Below are 15,036 nucleotides of genomic sequence, written 5' to 3'. Positions count from 1 at the left end.
ATGTTTTCTTTCTTTGTACCATTATATTTAATTCTGCGGATGGATATGGAAATAGTCCCCATCGTTTGTTCAGGGAAGCGATCCAAAGTTTGAACCATGTAATGTTAATTTTATTTTTTCAAATTTCTTCATGACTAAGAACTTTTTAAGTAAACGAAAACTTTTTGTCCAGAATTATAGCATTCGTTTATTCAAAGATAATCCCATGAAAAAAAAATTTTTAATAAAAATTTACTATTTTTTATTATTATACTCAAAAAAATTTTTGAATTGTAAGGTATATAATTTTTTACATCATGTTGTTGAGAATGTTGTTTTGTTTGGCAAAACGAAAAATTTGAGCGAAATTGGTGGAATAGTTCATGAGAAATTGAAATATGCGACTTTTCAAAATAATTTACGAATTTTTAAACAAAAATTCCTTATAAACAACAAAATTTACGCTAACGGAAATATCCCTTACAAACAGCAAAAATTATTAAATTTTAAACAAAATTTTATCTAAGCATGGGTTTTATGCTTAGTAAAAAATCTCATGCTTAGTAATACATAAATGTGGTATATGTAAATCTGATCTTATAATTATTACATATAAATCGATTCAATTTGTACATTTTTGCAGAAGAAGGGTTCAAAATTATCAAAAATATTACTAATACTTAACAGGCAATTACTAATACTTAACAGGCAATATTTGCCTGTTAAGTATTAAGTAATCAACAAGTTATTAACTTCAACATAGATAATAAACATGGGTTTTTATGACTTAAAATTTTTTTATACCAGATTTGAATCCTGATAGTATCACAAAATCAAAGTTGCAAAATATGCTACACTTTCAAGAAATAAACGTCTTTATATATTTTATCAGTACTTACAGTATGTAAGTTAAAACTCCAACAGACCATACATCTGTTTGATATGTTACATCCTCATGTTTTAAGACTTCTGGAGCTGCAAGAAGATAAAAATTGGTTTAAAAAAATGTAAAAACATTAAATATTTATATTAAATCAGTAAAAGTTTTTTTTTATATATATATATAACGAACGACCTAATATTTTCAGAAATAAAGAAAATATTTAAAATTAAAAAAATAAATAATTATAATTGAGTTTTAATGCTATCGTTTATAAATAATTTTCGATGCAAAACAACTTAAGTATATCGATGCAAAACAACTTAAAATATCATTTAACAAATATTCATGCAAGGAAGTAATTCGTACAAGTTAATACAAACAATTTTAAAATATTTCTGCTATTGTATAACAAATTAATTAATTCATCAGTAATAAATAGTTGTATGTATTTAGTATGATGCTGAACCGCAGCAGCATATTGCTCAATATTCAATGAAAATATTGAGCAATATGCTGCTGCGGACCAGCCTGATCAAAGCACTCAAAGAGGAAAAAAATGTTCATAAATTTTTATTTTTCTAAAATAAGTCCCCGAAAAAGTCGAGTTGAATAAATTTATTTTCTTTGTGGTTCGAAAAAGTGTTGCATGTATTTTTATTTTTAAAAATATTTTAAACCGAAAATTGAAAATCAAAATTCTTAGCTACCATTTTATAAGTTTTATGAACAAATCCGAAATTTTAATTACCCCCTATATGCTATTTAAAATTTTCGTAAGAAGAAGTGCTGATACTTTTTACAGTAATTTGATCCGCAATATGCATCAAGCATTAATGGGGTCTTAATGACCTCAATTTGGGTATGAAAACGTTTTTTTTTTCTTTTTTTTGCTTTCTCACTTAAATATTAATTTTTGAGTTATCAGAGGCATATTTCACATTACAAATTTCAAAAATTCATGTAACAAGATTTGGTACATGTATTTCACATTAAAAATTTCAAGTAGCAAGATTTGGTTCATATATTTCACAATACAAATTTTAAGTATTCATGTAGCAAGATTGGGTACGTGTATTTCGCATTAAAAATTCAAAGTATTCATGTAGCAAAATTTGGTACACGTATTTCACATTAAAAATTTCAAGTATTCATGCAGCAGGATTTGGTACACGTATTTCACATTAAAAATTTCAAGTATTCATGCAGCAGGATTTGGTACACGTATTTCACATTAAAAATTTCAAGTATTCATGCAGCAGGATTTGGTACACGTATTTCACATTAAAAATTTCAAGTATACATGTAGCATGATTTGGTACACGTATTTCCCTTTAAAAATTTCAAGTATTCATGTAGCGAAATTTGGTACTCGTATTTCACATTAAAAATTTCAAGTATTCATGTAGCAAAATTTCATATAAGTATACATAAGATAACATCAATATAGGTTTCATGTAAGGGTCATTTAGTGTAGTAAGGACTCAAAGTTCATGGATATGTAGTATAGTAAAGAATTATGTAGTATTTCATGTTTTAACAAGAATTCTAAAAATCCATATGAAAAACGGTCATGGCAGAACTCTCGGTGCATTTCACGGGCATATATATTGTCACCCTATTGAAATTTTTCATAAATAAAAAACAATTACAAATGAGGAAGTTTGTTTTTACTAAGGCCAAATAAAAAATAAAGACAAACGTCTAAACATCTTATGATTTGAAAGCTTACCTAAGTATTCCAGAGTGCCTTCCACATGAACTTTACCACCGATCTTCGGTACATATCGCGCACTACCGAAATCGACCAATTTTATATCGGAGTCTCTTAAGTTGACCATGACGACATTGTCAGGCTGCAAGTCCAAATAGCAAATCCCCATAAAGTGGAGGTACTGTAGTGCTTCCAAAACCTAAACAAAAGAATCGCAGTGATAAAAGGTTTCTTGTTTAATTTTACAAATTGCTCTTTTAAGCTGATAAGTACAACACTTTAAAAGTTGCAAGCAAATAACAAATGTATTTTTAAAAAAATCTTTATTACTTTTCAAGAGACTTCAAATTGGACTTTTGTAATATGATTTAAATGGCTGTAATTATGATTTAAACTAAATGTTGTTGCGTGAGTCGTATGGTCAAAGAACAATGAAATCTGATATATTACAGAGTTTTCGCTTTAAATTAGCCTACTTCACTTTTAAAAATAAGTTAATATGTTCTTTTGGCGAACTAAAAAATGCTACATAAAATGCTTAGTGTGACATTTCGACACAATATGAAACTTAGTCGACACTTATTCTTCGAAATTCTTAAAAGTTTTGCTCTCACTGCCCTTTTCTCTTTCAACGTGTTTCAATGAATGAAAAAAGGGAAAAACTAGAAGAAGAAAAAAAAGAAAGAAAACAACGAAGCGTGTAAAATAACTCATTTAGGCAGCTTTAGGGTTTTGCTCTTCGACCCTGGAATTTTGGCATTTTCGCTCAAAAGGAATTTCTTTTTTTTAATAATTTTCTGGCAGATTTGTACTGTTTGGGATGGGACTTCCCTCCATATATATATATATATATATATATATATATATATATATATATATATATATATATATATATATATATATATATATATAAACTGCTGTTTGTAGAAAATGCAACACCATGAAAGAATCATCAGAATCAAATGAAATTTAACGCAGAAACGACTTGTACTGATACAAATAAATGATGAAATTTTCAAAACAAAAGAAACAAATTAAGCGTCCGAAATCAGTATTTGGTGCAGCCACCACGCGCTGCAATAAGTGCTGCTATACGACGTGGCATGGAGTCAAACAGATGTTGAATATCTGCATGAGGAAGAGAATTCCATATCGCTTGTATGCGCAACCAAAGTTCGTCTTTGGAAACTGCAGGACGCGGATCACGAGTGAGACGCCGACCAACCATATCCCACACGTGCTCAATAGGCGACATATCCGGCGAATAAGCAGGCCAAGGAAGAAGTTGCATGCGTTGTGCTGAACAGAAGTCTCTAACAGTCCGCGCAACATGTGGGCGTGCATTATCCTGCTGAAAGATAGCTCCAGGGATGCCTTGAAGGAAAGGAACGACTTCGGGCTGTAGCACTTCACGGACGTATCTGTTGCTATTGAGATTACCCTCAATTCGTATCAAATTGGATCGTCCATGATACGAAATCGCACCCCAGACCATAACTCCGGGTGTTCGACCACTATGTCGTTCAATAATACACTCAGGAAGGCAGCGTTGACCGGCATAACGTCTAACACGAACACGGCCATCATGGGTCCACAAATTGAAGCGTGATTCATCTGAAAAGACAACTTGGTGCCAATCAGCTCGCCAGTCTCTGTGCTCAAGAGCCCACTGCCGACGCAGCCGTCGATGATCCGCCGTGAGGGGAATCCTGTATAATGGCACCCTTGCACGCAATCCACGGCGCAGCAGACGACGACGAATTGACGAAGCCGACAATTGTACACCTGTAGCAGTAGACCAATGTGCTGCCAGCTGCCTGGAGGAAGCTGTGCGATCATTCACCGCCATGCGGAGCAGGTGTCGATCATCGCGCTCTGACGTCACCTTCTGTCGTCCAGTGCCTGTTTTTCGAGTTGTTCGGTGCTCGTCGGTCCACTGCTTCCAAACTCGCATCACTGTGGAACTGTTCCGCTGCATACGAGCTGCTATTGCGCGATAGGAAAATCCTCCTTCTCGAAGGCCGATTATCCTCCCTCGTTCAAACTCCGTAAGTTGCTTGAATTTCTTATTCTTCCGTCGTGGAGGCATACTCAGGTCTCACTAAACGTTTGCCACTAACAAATAATCATAGACTATTTTCAACGTCCCGCTACAGCACTTTATTTATACGCTTTCAGCATCAATTCAGAGGGCGCTGCGCGCGCCACGCACGCGCGATGGCTCTGAAACTTTATTAATTTGCATAATATCCTATAATTGACATTTGCTGCGAATTTCATTTGATTCTGATGATTCCTTCATGGTGTTGCATTTTCTACAAACAGCAGTTTATATATATATATATATATATATATATTACCCGCTATAAATTTGTCCGGTATGCCCTACATCAAAGTTTTTTTAAGGCCAAGTACCACTGCCCAGTGTGCATTTAACCGGTACTCCGAACACTTCTCCTAATCTATCCTCAGCAAATATTAAAATATCGAATAAATATAATAATATCAACGAATAAATTAATATCAAATCGGATATAACAAATATTTCGGACATTCACCAAAGCGACTATGTGACTGTTGACATCCACAGGTGAAAGTCGACATTCTCTTGATTTCGGTCATTGACGGTAACATATATACAGGGTTATTCATAATTCCCTCCTCCTGTAAACGCCATTTTTCTTTACTACAACTGGTTTCAGTGGTACATGTTACTGCCATCTACCGGCAACTGCTTAAATTAAAACTTGAATACTTTCGGAATAATTTCATATATTCTTTTTTGCCATACTCGTCTTCGTTTTTTTACTGTAATGCTTCGAAACCACAGAGGGAATTATGATTAACCCTGTATATATAAAGCTACCACGATGTCTAGGAGCAATTTTTTTTTCTATGTGTAATGCGTGTTTTATGTGAGGATTTAATTTCCCATCTTGGTAGAAAATAAAAACTATTAGACTCCTTCTGCAAGTTTTATAAACAGTCACAAAAATGTGACATGTTTACACCATGACAGTATGATGCATAAGAGTTTTGTATATTTTCTATTTTAATTCTCTACTCAGCTTTCTTCTTGTTATGAAGTTCTTCTTAAAGTAAGAAATGTTTTTGCCTAAAATAAATTTTCAATGAAATTTCCATTACCTGTTTGATAATGGTGACAACAAGCTCTTCGTTGTAGTCGTGTCGCAGCGCCAGATAAGACATAACATCGACCCCTGAAAGTTTCTCCATCACCAGTACTGTCTTGTCACCTTGATAACTAGCCGACAGGAGGGTGACCACTCTTTCGTGACATAGACTCTTCATTATTTCGTACTCCTGCTTGCCGTCGGCCTCTTTTGAAGTCTGTACCACTTTTGCTATACTAGATGTGTTTGTTTCTTTCACCCAAACATTGAGTATAACAGAAAATCTCCCCCTGAGAACGTACAAAAACGTTAATTTTTTTTGTTTACTTTATTCCTTAAATAAAAGTATATTTAGAATTGCTGTATATTAAAACAATTTAGCAAAAACTTTTTTTTTTTAAATTTCATCATAGATTTTTAATCTTACTGCTAATAATCACGAATGAAGTTTTCAATTTAAAATCGCCACTCATAATTCCATTCACAAAAAAAAATTATTTTTTTAACAATTTAAAAAATAAATAAATTCAAAGTAACAAGTTTTGGTGATGGAATTGTAATGTATACAAATTTTCATAAAATTTTCAACTACGATTTCAAGTTATAAAATATAAAACTTAAAAAAAATCAGTCGAAAAGTTTTCTGAGTTATCAAATAAAAAAAAAAAAGTCTCCTTTTCATAATTGTATTTTTCGAGAACTATTCTACCAGTTTTGTTTAAATTTTGTATTTTGTCATTTAAAATTGCAAAGTTTAAAATAATGTAAAAATGTGGTATATTCGACATTCAAAAATTTTTCGACCATTACTAAGTAAAATAATAAGTACATAATAAAAATACTATTATTTTTATATCGATAGAAAGATCTTTGGATAAAATAACTTAAAATTTCATGCAAAAATTTTTTCATTCGCTTAAAGACTGAATTTTTTCATATGCCGTGACGTAAAAGTTACCGAAATACCACCAAAAAAGGGGGCAAGTAAATACGTTTTTATGTCTGATTCTGAAATTTAACTCATAGTTAGAACTAATTAATTGCATTAAGGTCACGTCTTAGAAACATTATGATCGGTCCTTAGTTGGTGGGAAACCGATAACTAGAGAAAAGTTACTCAGGGTCATCTTTTTTACACGCATTAATGCAGTGCTTGAAGTTATTTCATTTTAATATTATTCCATAAGAGATTTAAAAACAGTCTCGAAGACAGAGTATCTCGTTGGAGAGAATTTAATACTGAACAAAAGGAACAAAACATATTGGAATAACAAAACATCCCGAGAAAATAAAAATCTCACTTGATCTAGATATAACGTACAAAGAATTTGGTGGTTACAAAATTTCGTGTGAACAAAACACAACGTGTGAAAAACGTCGTTGGACAAAATATTACAAAGATAGAATCTTGAGGATAATATTCTAAGAATCTCATGGAAACGAAATATATGGACAGAGAATCTCATAGAAATAAAATTTCTTGGACAGAGAATCTCATAGAAATAAAATTTCTTGGACAGAGAATCTCATAGAAATAAAATTTCTTGGACAGAGAATCTCATAGAAATAAAATTTCTTGGACAGAGAATCTCATAAAAATAAAATTTCTTGGACAGAGAATCTCATAGAAATAAAATTTCTTAGACAGAGAATCTCGAGGAAATAAAATTTCTTGGACAGAGAATTTCATAGAAATAAAATTTCTTGGACAGAGAATCTCGTAGAAATAAAATTTCTTGGACAGAGAATCTCATAGAAATAAAATTTCTTGGACAGAGAATCTCATAGAAATAAAATTTCTTGGACAGAGAATCTCGAGGAAATAAAATTTCTTGGACAGAGAATCTCGAGGAAATAAAATTTCTTGGACAGAGAATCTCGAGGAAATAAAATTTCTTGGACAGAGAATCTCATAGAAATAAAATTTCTTGGACAGAGAATCTCATAGAAATAAAATTTCTTGGACAGAGAATCTCGAGGAAAGAAAATTTCTTGGACAGAGAATCTCGAGGAAATAAAATTTCTTGGTCAGAGAATCTCATAGAAAGAAAATTTCTTGGACAGAGAATCTCGGGGAAATAAAATTTCTTGGACAGAGAATCTCGAGGAAATAAAATTTCTTGGACAGAGAATCTCGAGTGCACGAAACATAGCGTAAAAAGAGCTTCAAAATCATAAAATATGAGAAGAACACCGCGCGTGGAAAATATTGGCAAAGCGATTACATATAACCAGAATGAAAAAAAAAATTATACTCACAAACTTTCGCTTTAACAAAATATTACTTCTTATTTATATTCTTGCGATATTTCGTAAACACTAGAATATGTTCCAGGAAAATATATCTAGAAGTACCTCATAATTACCTCATTACAGTGTCAAAAATTCTGGTAAAAGGTATCGGCACTCAGGTTGCCAGTACTTTTTACCGTAAAATACATTTTTACAGGAACATGTTGCGTAACGAAAAATCTGATACACTGTAATTTTTTTCAGTAATAATTAACGCAAAATCACTCAATCACTCTAATTAAATAAATATTACTCTAAAAATTATGTTATAATAATTTATAGTAAAAATAGACTTTACGGATGATGCATCTAAAGTCCCAGTATTTTATAAAGTAATTTAATCCGAATTTTCTACGGTGTACATTAATTCACAATTCAGTTTAAATCCATAAATTGCTCTGAAATTTGATTTAATTCAGAAAAACGAAAAATAAAATCTTTAAATATAAATAAACTACATTTACCTGTCCATTTCTGAAACTATTCTGTACAAATCTAGGGTATCACCTTCTACCAGGGGTACTGGATTACTTTCCCTGCTATAGTCTAATTCTGGAATTTCTGACTCTTCTAATTCATAATCTGGAGTTCTTTCAGTGAATTCTTGCTGGTATTTTCTTCGAGGGCTGACTTTCACTTTAGTAGCCCCTTTAGAAGGAATAAAAATTGTATAATTTTTGAATAAAATAAAACAGTAAACGAAATTTTTTTTTTACATTGATTTAACAGAACTCATGTTTAATGAATTCTGTTGAATCAATGAATGAAGTATAATTGAAAAACTATGAAAATTATGAAGAGGAATAATTGAAAAATTTAAATCACCTTCAGGTTTTGTTGTGACCGGCGTCGTAGGAAGACTGAATTCACCCCATCCGAACTTGTTGAACGCTTTCACTCTGAACTGATAGAACGTGGATGGTTGCAAATTTCTTATCACAAAATATCCATGTTCGATGTTGTTGGCTATTGTCGTCCACTTGTCGTCATCTAGAAATAAGCACAAAATGTAATACAGAGTCAACTAACAACACATAATCACATAGATTAATTAAAATAAGACACGTTTGTTTGATTGCATTTGCAGTCTGAAGTTTTTAACATATTTTTGTTGTCTAATTACGCATGCGTGATTGCTTTAGCAACTTCAATTGCATACTTTTTATCTATAGAACTAATGCAAAACAGAAGTTCAATTATATAACCTTTTTTGATAGAACTAATGCAAAACAGAACTTTAATTACTTACTTGTTATCAATAGAACTAATGCAAAATAACTGTTTTCCCAGTTAAGAAAAATTAAGGTAACATCGAGAACAAAAGAAATTTTTTGTTATAAATATTAAGCAATTTAATTAAATAAATAATCCCAAGAAACTAAAACAGAAAGGTATTATTTTATAAAAACTTCAATCGCTTCCAAAACATACAAATTGTAAAAAAAAAAAACACAAAAGACAAAAAAAATCCTCTTGACGGAAGATAGCTGACATTGACTGTTTCTTTTTTTACACAAATCTAGCAACAACAAAGAAATCTCTATAATCAAACTATATGGCTTTAGACGCTGCAAGGTAAATTCTACTCGGTAAATGTCACTTGCTAAAATTTCTACTCGGTGAAACGTCAACCAGTTCAATAAAACTTGATTAGAATTAAAAGAAAAGTGCGTTTAAGTTCTTCATACTTTTCCAGTTCTGTCAACAACAAAAAAAAATTATGAGTTTTCGATCACTTTTATTTTATATAATTTTTTTTTTCTTCATATTTTCTATACATTGTTGCTTAGTAGCTTCCAAACTTCACTTTGGACATACTAGTGAGCTATTACGCAAAGACTACAAGACAAAAAAAATGAAAACGTAAAAAGTTTTCAGCTTAAGTAAGAATAGACATCTTTATTAAAATTTGAATGTAGCTCCAGTAAGCAGAATTACTTAAAAGCTCATCCATTCAAAATGTTTTGGTAAGGGGTTGAATCAATGAAACAATGCTAACAATGAAACTATCAACAATGAAAGACCGGTTTTTCCAAACAAAAAACCAACAGATTTTTTGTCTCTTAAAATTGATTTGATTTATATATATATAAAGAAACATATAAGTATATTACCTGATTTCTTATAATCTAGAGTATATCCTAGAGTTGTACAGTTTCCTTCATCCCTCGGTACTGCCCAGGTGATGTATATTTCAGTATCTGAAGTATTCTTCACTACTGGAGGTTCAGGTCGTCCCGGTTTAGCTATTCAAGAATCAGTACTTTAAATATTGAAAATTGATAATGAGAATATAGAAGAATATTAAATTGAAGAAATTATTTTTAGCACAACTAGCAAAGCACAGATATTTTAGTAGTAGTTCATAAGTGAAATAATAAAAGCAATCACTCACATCCGAGTTTCAACCTTGCTCTACAACAAGAAACCCCGTGCATGTTTCGGGCAACGCATTTATATACACCAATGTCGTAAGCTCTGGTTGGGTTTATCCTCAGTTCACATCGGCCATCTTTTCTTTCTGTAACCTATACAGGAATTAAAAAAAAAACTGTTTCAAATAATTTCAATAATTTATTTTTATCTTATTGGATACTTGCACTTCAAGAAGAAGTTCACGGATATCCACACATGTGACCTATGGCGTCAGCACCAGTTGATCGTTTATAAGCAAAATGGCGAATTTATAAAAATATAATTCTTTCTCGTCTACATCTTTAACTTAGATTTATTATTAGTTTATGTATTTTATTGTAATTGTGATATATTTTTGTTGTATGTGCCTAACAAATTTGAATTATAATTAGTTTGTTTATGTTCTACGTGGCTTCGTGCCAGTCTTTGTGTTAAGTAAGATATTGAAAGAATTGAAATCTTTGGGAAAGAACATAGAATGAGTCATTTAAGAGAATTGATACTTGATGGGCTGGGCTTACTCGAAATAGACTGGAATGAACAGTTGCTAACGTAAGCAAATACCACGCTTACACAACCAATCAGGATAGAGATACCCACACTACGTCACTTGCAGGTATCTCATTATCACCTATTGATTATTAGAGAACAGTATAGTAGTAAAAACGTTTAAGAGACTTGAAACTTTATGGAGTGAAATTTCAAATGCTTCGAATTTTCGACTCACTCTGTTAAGAACTTGGACTATTACTGATGTTTTAATGTTCTAAACTGGTTATGGAGAAAGCACGTGGAATTTGCAGTCTGAATCAGTCTTAAACTGTATTTAAAATGCTTAAAATAGTCGAAAAATGCATTTAAATGCACGAAACTTCGAATTCTGAAAATAGTTGAAGCACAACTCCAAATATAAACATTATACACGTATTGCATTATGAAAACAAACATTTAATTATAGTTTCCCTTACATTTAATTTTAAAGATACCTTGCTTTCGAAAAGTTTATACGAATTTATTTAGGCTCATAAAATAGTAAACAATTATTTTAATTTTTTGTTGCTGCTGTTGACATTTTCTTTGTTTTGAAATATTTTTACAAAATTAAACTAAAATTTATATTTTGATTAAACCAAAATATATCAAAATTGTGGCAAAATGCATCAAAATATCCGACACTTTCAATTCTGAAAATAGTTAAAACATAACTCCAAATGTAAACACTACACACGTATCGCATAATGAGAGCAAATATTTAACTATATTTTCCCTTACATTTAACTTTAAATATCCCATTCTTTAGAAATGTTTATAGGAATTTATTTGAATTCAAAAAATAGCTAACAACTGTTTTAGATTTTTTGCTGATATTAGCAAAACTACAAGATAGTTTGCCATTAGAAAGAGCTTACCTAGCCACAAAGTATGATCGTTTCATTCCTTTTTATAAATACTCTTACAAATTTAAAGAAAAATAATAAAGTGATTATGAGTTTACTTAACTTCAAAAATTTTTAATTAAATTAACGAAAAAAAAACTGGAAAAAAACTGCTGTTTTCTTTTTATAATTGCACAGCAGTTCGAAAAATAATAAATAAATAAGTATGGAAATAAATAAACAGATGAGAATAAGTTAGTTACGGTAGAAACTGGAGCTATAGTTTGTCTATAGAAAAATTTCCCTCGTCACAAAGTTCAAGAAAGTCTGCTGCTATGGAATAGTTAACCTCGTTGAAATAGTTAAACCTCGTAACCATAATCACAGCCACAATTCTAGATGAATTGTGAGGGAAGTTCTTTCGATAGACAGACTATAGGTGCTTATATTCATAACTTCAATTTTTTTCAAACTAATTTTAAAGTTTCTGTGATATCACTTTGTATAATTATGCACACTTACAACAATTCTGCTGCTCTCAAGAAGAATGCCGTCATTCCTGAACCAAGTGTAATCGACCTTTGGTTTACCCACGGCATAACATGTAAATACAACTTCATCATTTTCTTTCATTGATGAGTTGCGAATCTTTTCTCTAAAGTACGGAGGCATACCTGGAAAAAGGAATATATTAGCTGCTCTAATCTGGACACAAGATTGTTGTTCATTTGCATTTAATGACTTAAATTTCCTCATATAATGTAAATCAATGTCTTATTACACTCTAACAAATTTCATCGCTAGTCAGTTTCGACTATAGTCAGTGACCAACAAAAAGTGTTCCATCAGTTATCGTGAAATGCGTATAAAGCTAACTGATTTTAAAAATGCAATTTTTTCTCGTAAAATATTTGGTTACTGATCATAAATTAACGCTATGCTCGTAAAAATGATCGTAATCACGGGGGCATTAATGTGGTCAAACTAGGGACGTTTGTGTCCGGAGCCGATGCTGTAACTACAATGGAAAATGGAACCTCTGAATTGAGTCAAGAAATAAATACAAGAAGGTGAAGAAAAAAGTAGCTCTTGTGAAAATGGTCAGATTTGGACATTTAAAAAGCTAAGCAAAATGTAATTTATTGGGTTGTACGGAAAGTAATTTTTTTTCTTCCACAGAGTATTAATTCTGTTTTTTTTTCTTTTTTTTTTACAGTCTCAAGCTGAGTAATCGTTACATATTTTGACAGCTGATATGGCAAGGCCTGCTCGTAAGAAAACCCGACTGATTCTACGCAGTAGGTTTTTGTTGATGCCCTTTCAAATACAGAAAGTGAAAATCTGAATTTTCGGTCTATTTTACTTTTTTACCATGGAAAAGGTAAAAATTCTGTTCAAGCAACAACAAAAAAGCATCCGATGGATATGGTATAGAGAGAATGTAGTACTAGCACTGAGTTTCAAAATCTTGATTCGGATCCGATAATTTTGATGCTGGAGATGCTCTGGAAAGCCTGATGAAAACACAATAAGAACTGATGAAAAAAGCATTAATTGATGCAAATCAGTAAATAACAATTCGTTAGAGGGCTGAATGATTAAATTTATTGTATTCGACAGTTCAGTATCCTTTGAAATGCCTAGGTTTAATCTCAAAGCTCGTCCTGCGAGTTCTTCATGTTCTTACGGAAAGCTACGACGTCTGAGATTTGTTTCTTGAAAGTCAAGAAAATGATACATTTTTTAAGCGCATCATTACTGGGAACAAAATATAGTCTGTTTACAACAATGTTTCGGTCTCTACAAAAGTTTTTAGACGATAAAAACTTTTACTTCGTTTATTTCAAATGACTTCAAAAATTCCCAGGATTGGTCATTTTTGCCGACTAAGATCAAAGGTTTCATGAGCGAGAAATCACTATACTATCAGAAAGATGGCGAAATGTTTTGAACCAGATGAAATGCTTAATCATTATAAGAAAAATCGTCTTTTATTTTTATAAAAAAAACGAATTTACTTTCCGAACAATTCAATAGTATCAGCAATAAAACTTTAAAAATTGACTGTCATTAATATATGTTCAATGAAATACCTATTGCTAATTCACGGGATTTTTCTTTCCATACTTCTGTTTTCAATTGTTCCATCTGTTCTCTTGCGAATCCGAGAGTACCAATCTCGTGGTAGAGTCTTTTCGGTACTGACCTCAACGTCAGACCTTTTTTCTCGTCGTCAATCTCCTCGTCCATCATGTCCACAAATTTTCGTCGCTCCCGAATGACCAGCTGAAGAGCAAAATAAAAGCAATGCTAAATATTACTTAAAATCCCTAATATTTTAAGTACACCATTAAATGTATACACAATTTCACTGATAACCTAACTTTACTTATGTTAAATATTTGTAATTTAAATTTGTTTCTGAATTTTTACAAGACATTACTCAAGTTACCCTTAATTATTACCCAAATTATCTTAATTCCAAGCTATCTTAGATAATTATTCCTTAAATTACTATAATTTTCATGATAAAAATGGTTGTATTTACACTATATCAAGAATATAGCAGGACGAGAAATAAAAAGTGTCACTTTTCTCTGAATGTAACTATTTCTTCGATATTGTTTTCTTCAATAAATGTTTCCCCCCCCCCCAACTCTAACCTCTGTGCAATAAAATAAGACTGAAAGTTCCATGATTATTAGAATTTGTTCTATAGTACCTTATATATGCTTATATCTCTCACCATCATTCGGGAAAGTTTCAAATATGCAATTTAAGACTTACCGGTCAAACTTGTTTCTTTATTTGTTTCAGTTGAATTCCTAATTTAAGAAACAACATTTACAGCAGATCAAGGAGCAGGAATTAAATCACGTTAATCATCTTTAGAATCCGTTCTTTTTTAGGAATAACAATTACACACATCCGGCAATATCACAATAACCGGTACTACGTTAATCCGTAGTTATAATACCTTGAACTATGATATCTTGCACATTTAATGATATCGTGCAACTTAATAAGTGAATATAGTGAACCATATATTTATTTCAAATATTTAAGAACCATTAAGTTTCACAGAATTACGATTTGACTTTGCTCTGTTAGAAGATTTTAAAACAAAATAGACCATAATATCTTTCAAATTTATAACAACCTTAAATATGATGCTAAAATAAAGCATTTTATCATACTTCTCTATTGATTACACAATACAAATGGAGATATGGTTTCAGTTTATAC

General features: G+C 31.4%; 1 protein-coding gene across 10 annotated transcripts in view; it reads right to left on the bottom strand.

The window, feature by feature from the left end:
* Positions 1-15,036, bottom strand: part of LOC107442351 (protein Obscurin) — a 281,510-nt gene that overhangs the window by 4,053 nt on the left and 262,421 nt on the right. For all 10 annotated transcript variants that reach the window (XM_087157050.1, XM_087157049.1, XM_087157051.1 and 7 more), the window contains 9 exons: positions 13,884-14,076; positions 12,313-12,464; positions 10,395-10,527; positions 10,114-10,245; positions 8,825-8,989; positions 8,464-8,647; positions 5,721-5,997; positions 2,592-2,772; positions 879-954 (listed from right to left, as the gene is read on the bottom strand). In XM_087157050.1, coding sequence (XP_087013176.1) covers positions 879-954; positions 2,592-2,772; positions 5,721-5,997; positions 8,464-8,647; positions 8,825-8,989; positions 10,114-10,245; positions 10,395-10,527; positions 12,313-12,464; positions 13,884-14,076 — 1,493 coding nt within the window. The remainder of the gene's footprint in view (positions 1-878; positions 955-2,591; positions 2,773-5,720; positions 5,998-8,463; positions 8,648-8,824; positions 8,990-10,113; positions 10,246-10,394; positions 10,528-12,312; positions 12,465-13,883; positions 14,077-15,036) is intronic.

The sequence above is a fragment of the Parasteatoda tepidariorum genome, chromosome 2 (genome assembly GCF_982258835.1).
Source record: "Parasteatoda tepidariorum strain Cologne lab strain chromosome 2, Ptep-v5.0, whole genome shotgun sequence".
Lineage (NCBI taxonomy): Eukaryota > Metazoa > Arthropoda > Arachnida > Araneae > Theridiidae > Parasteatoda > Parasteatoda tepidariorum.
This window is presented reverse-complemented; position numbering and strand designations above follow the sequence as displayed.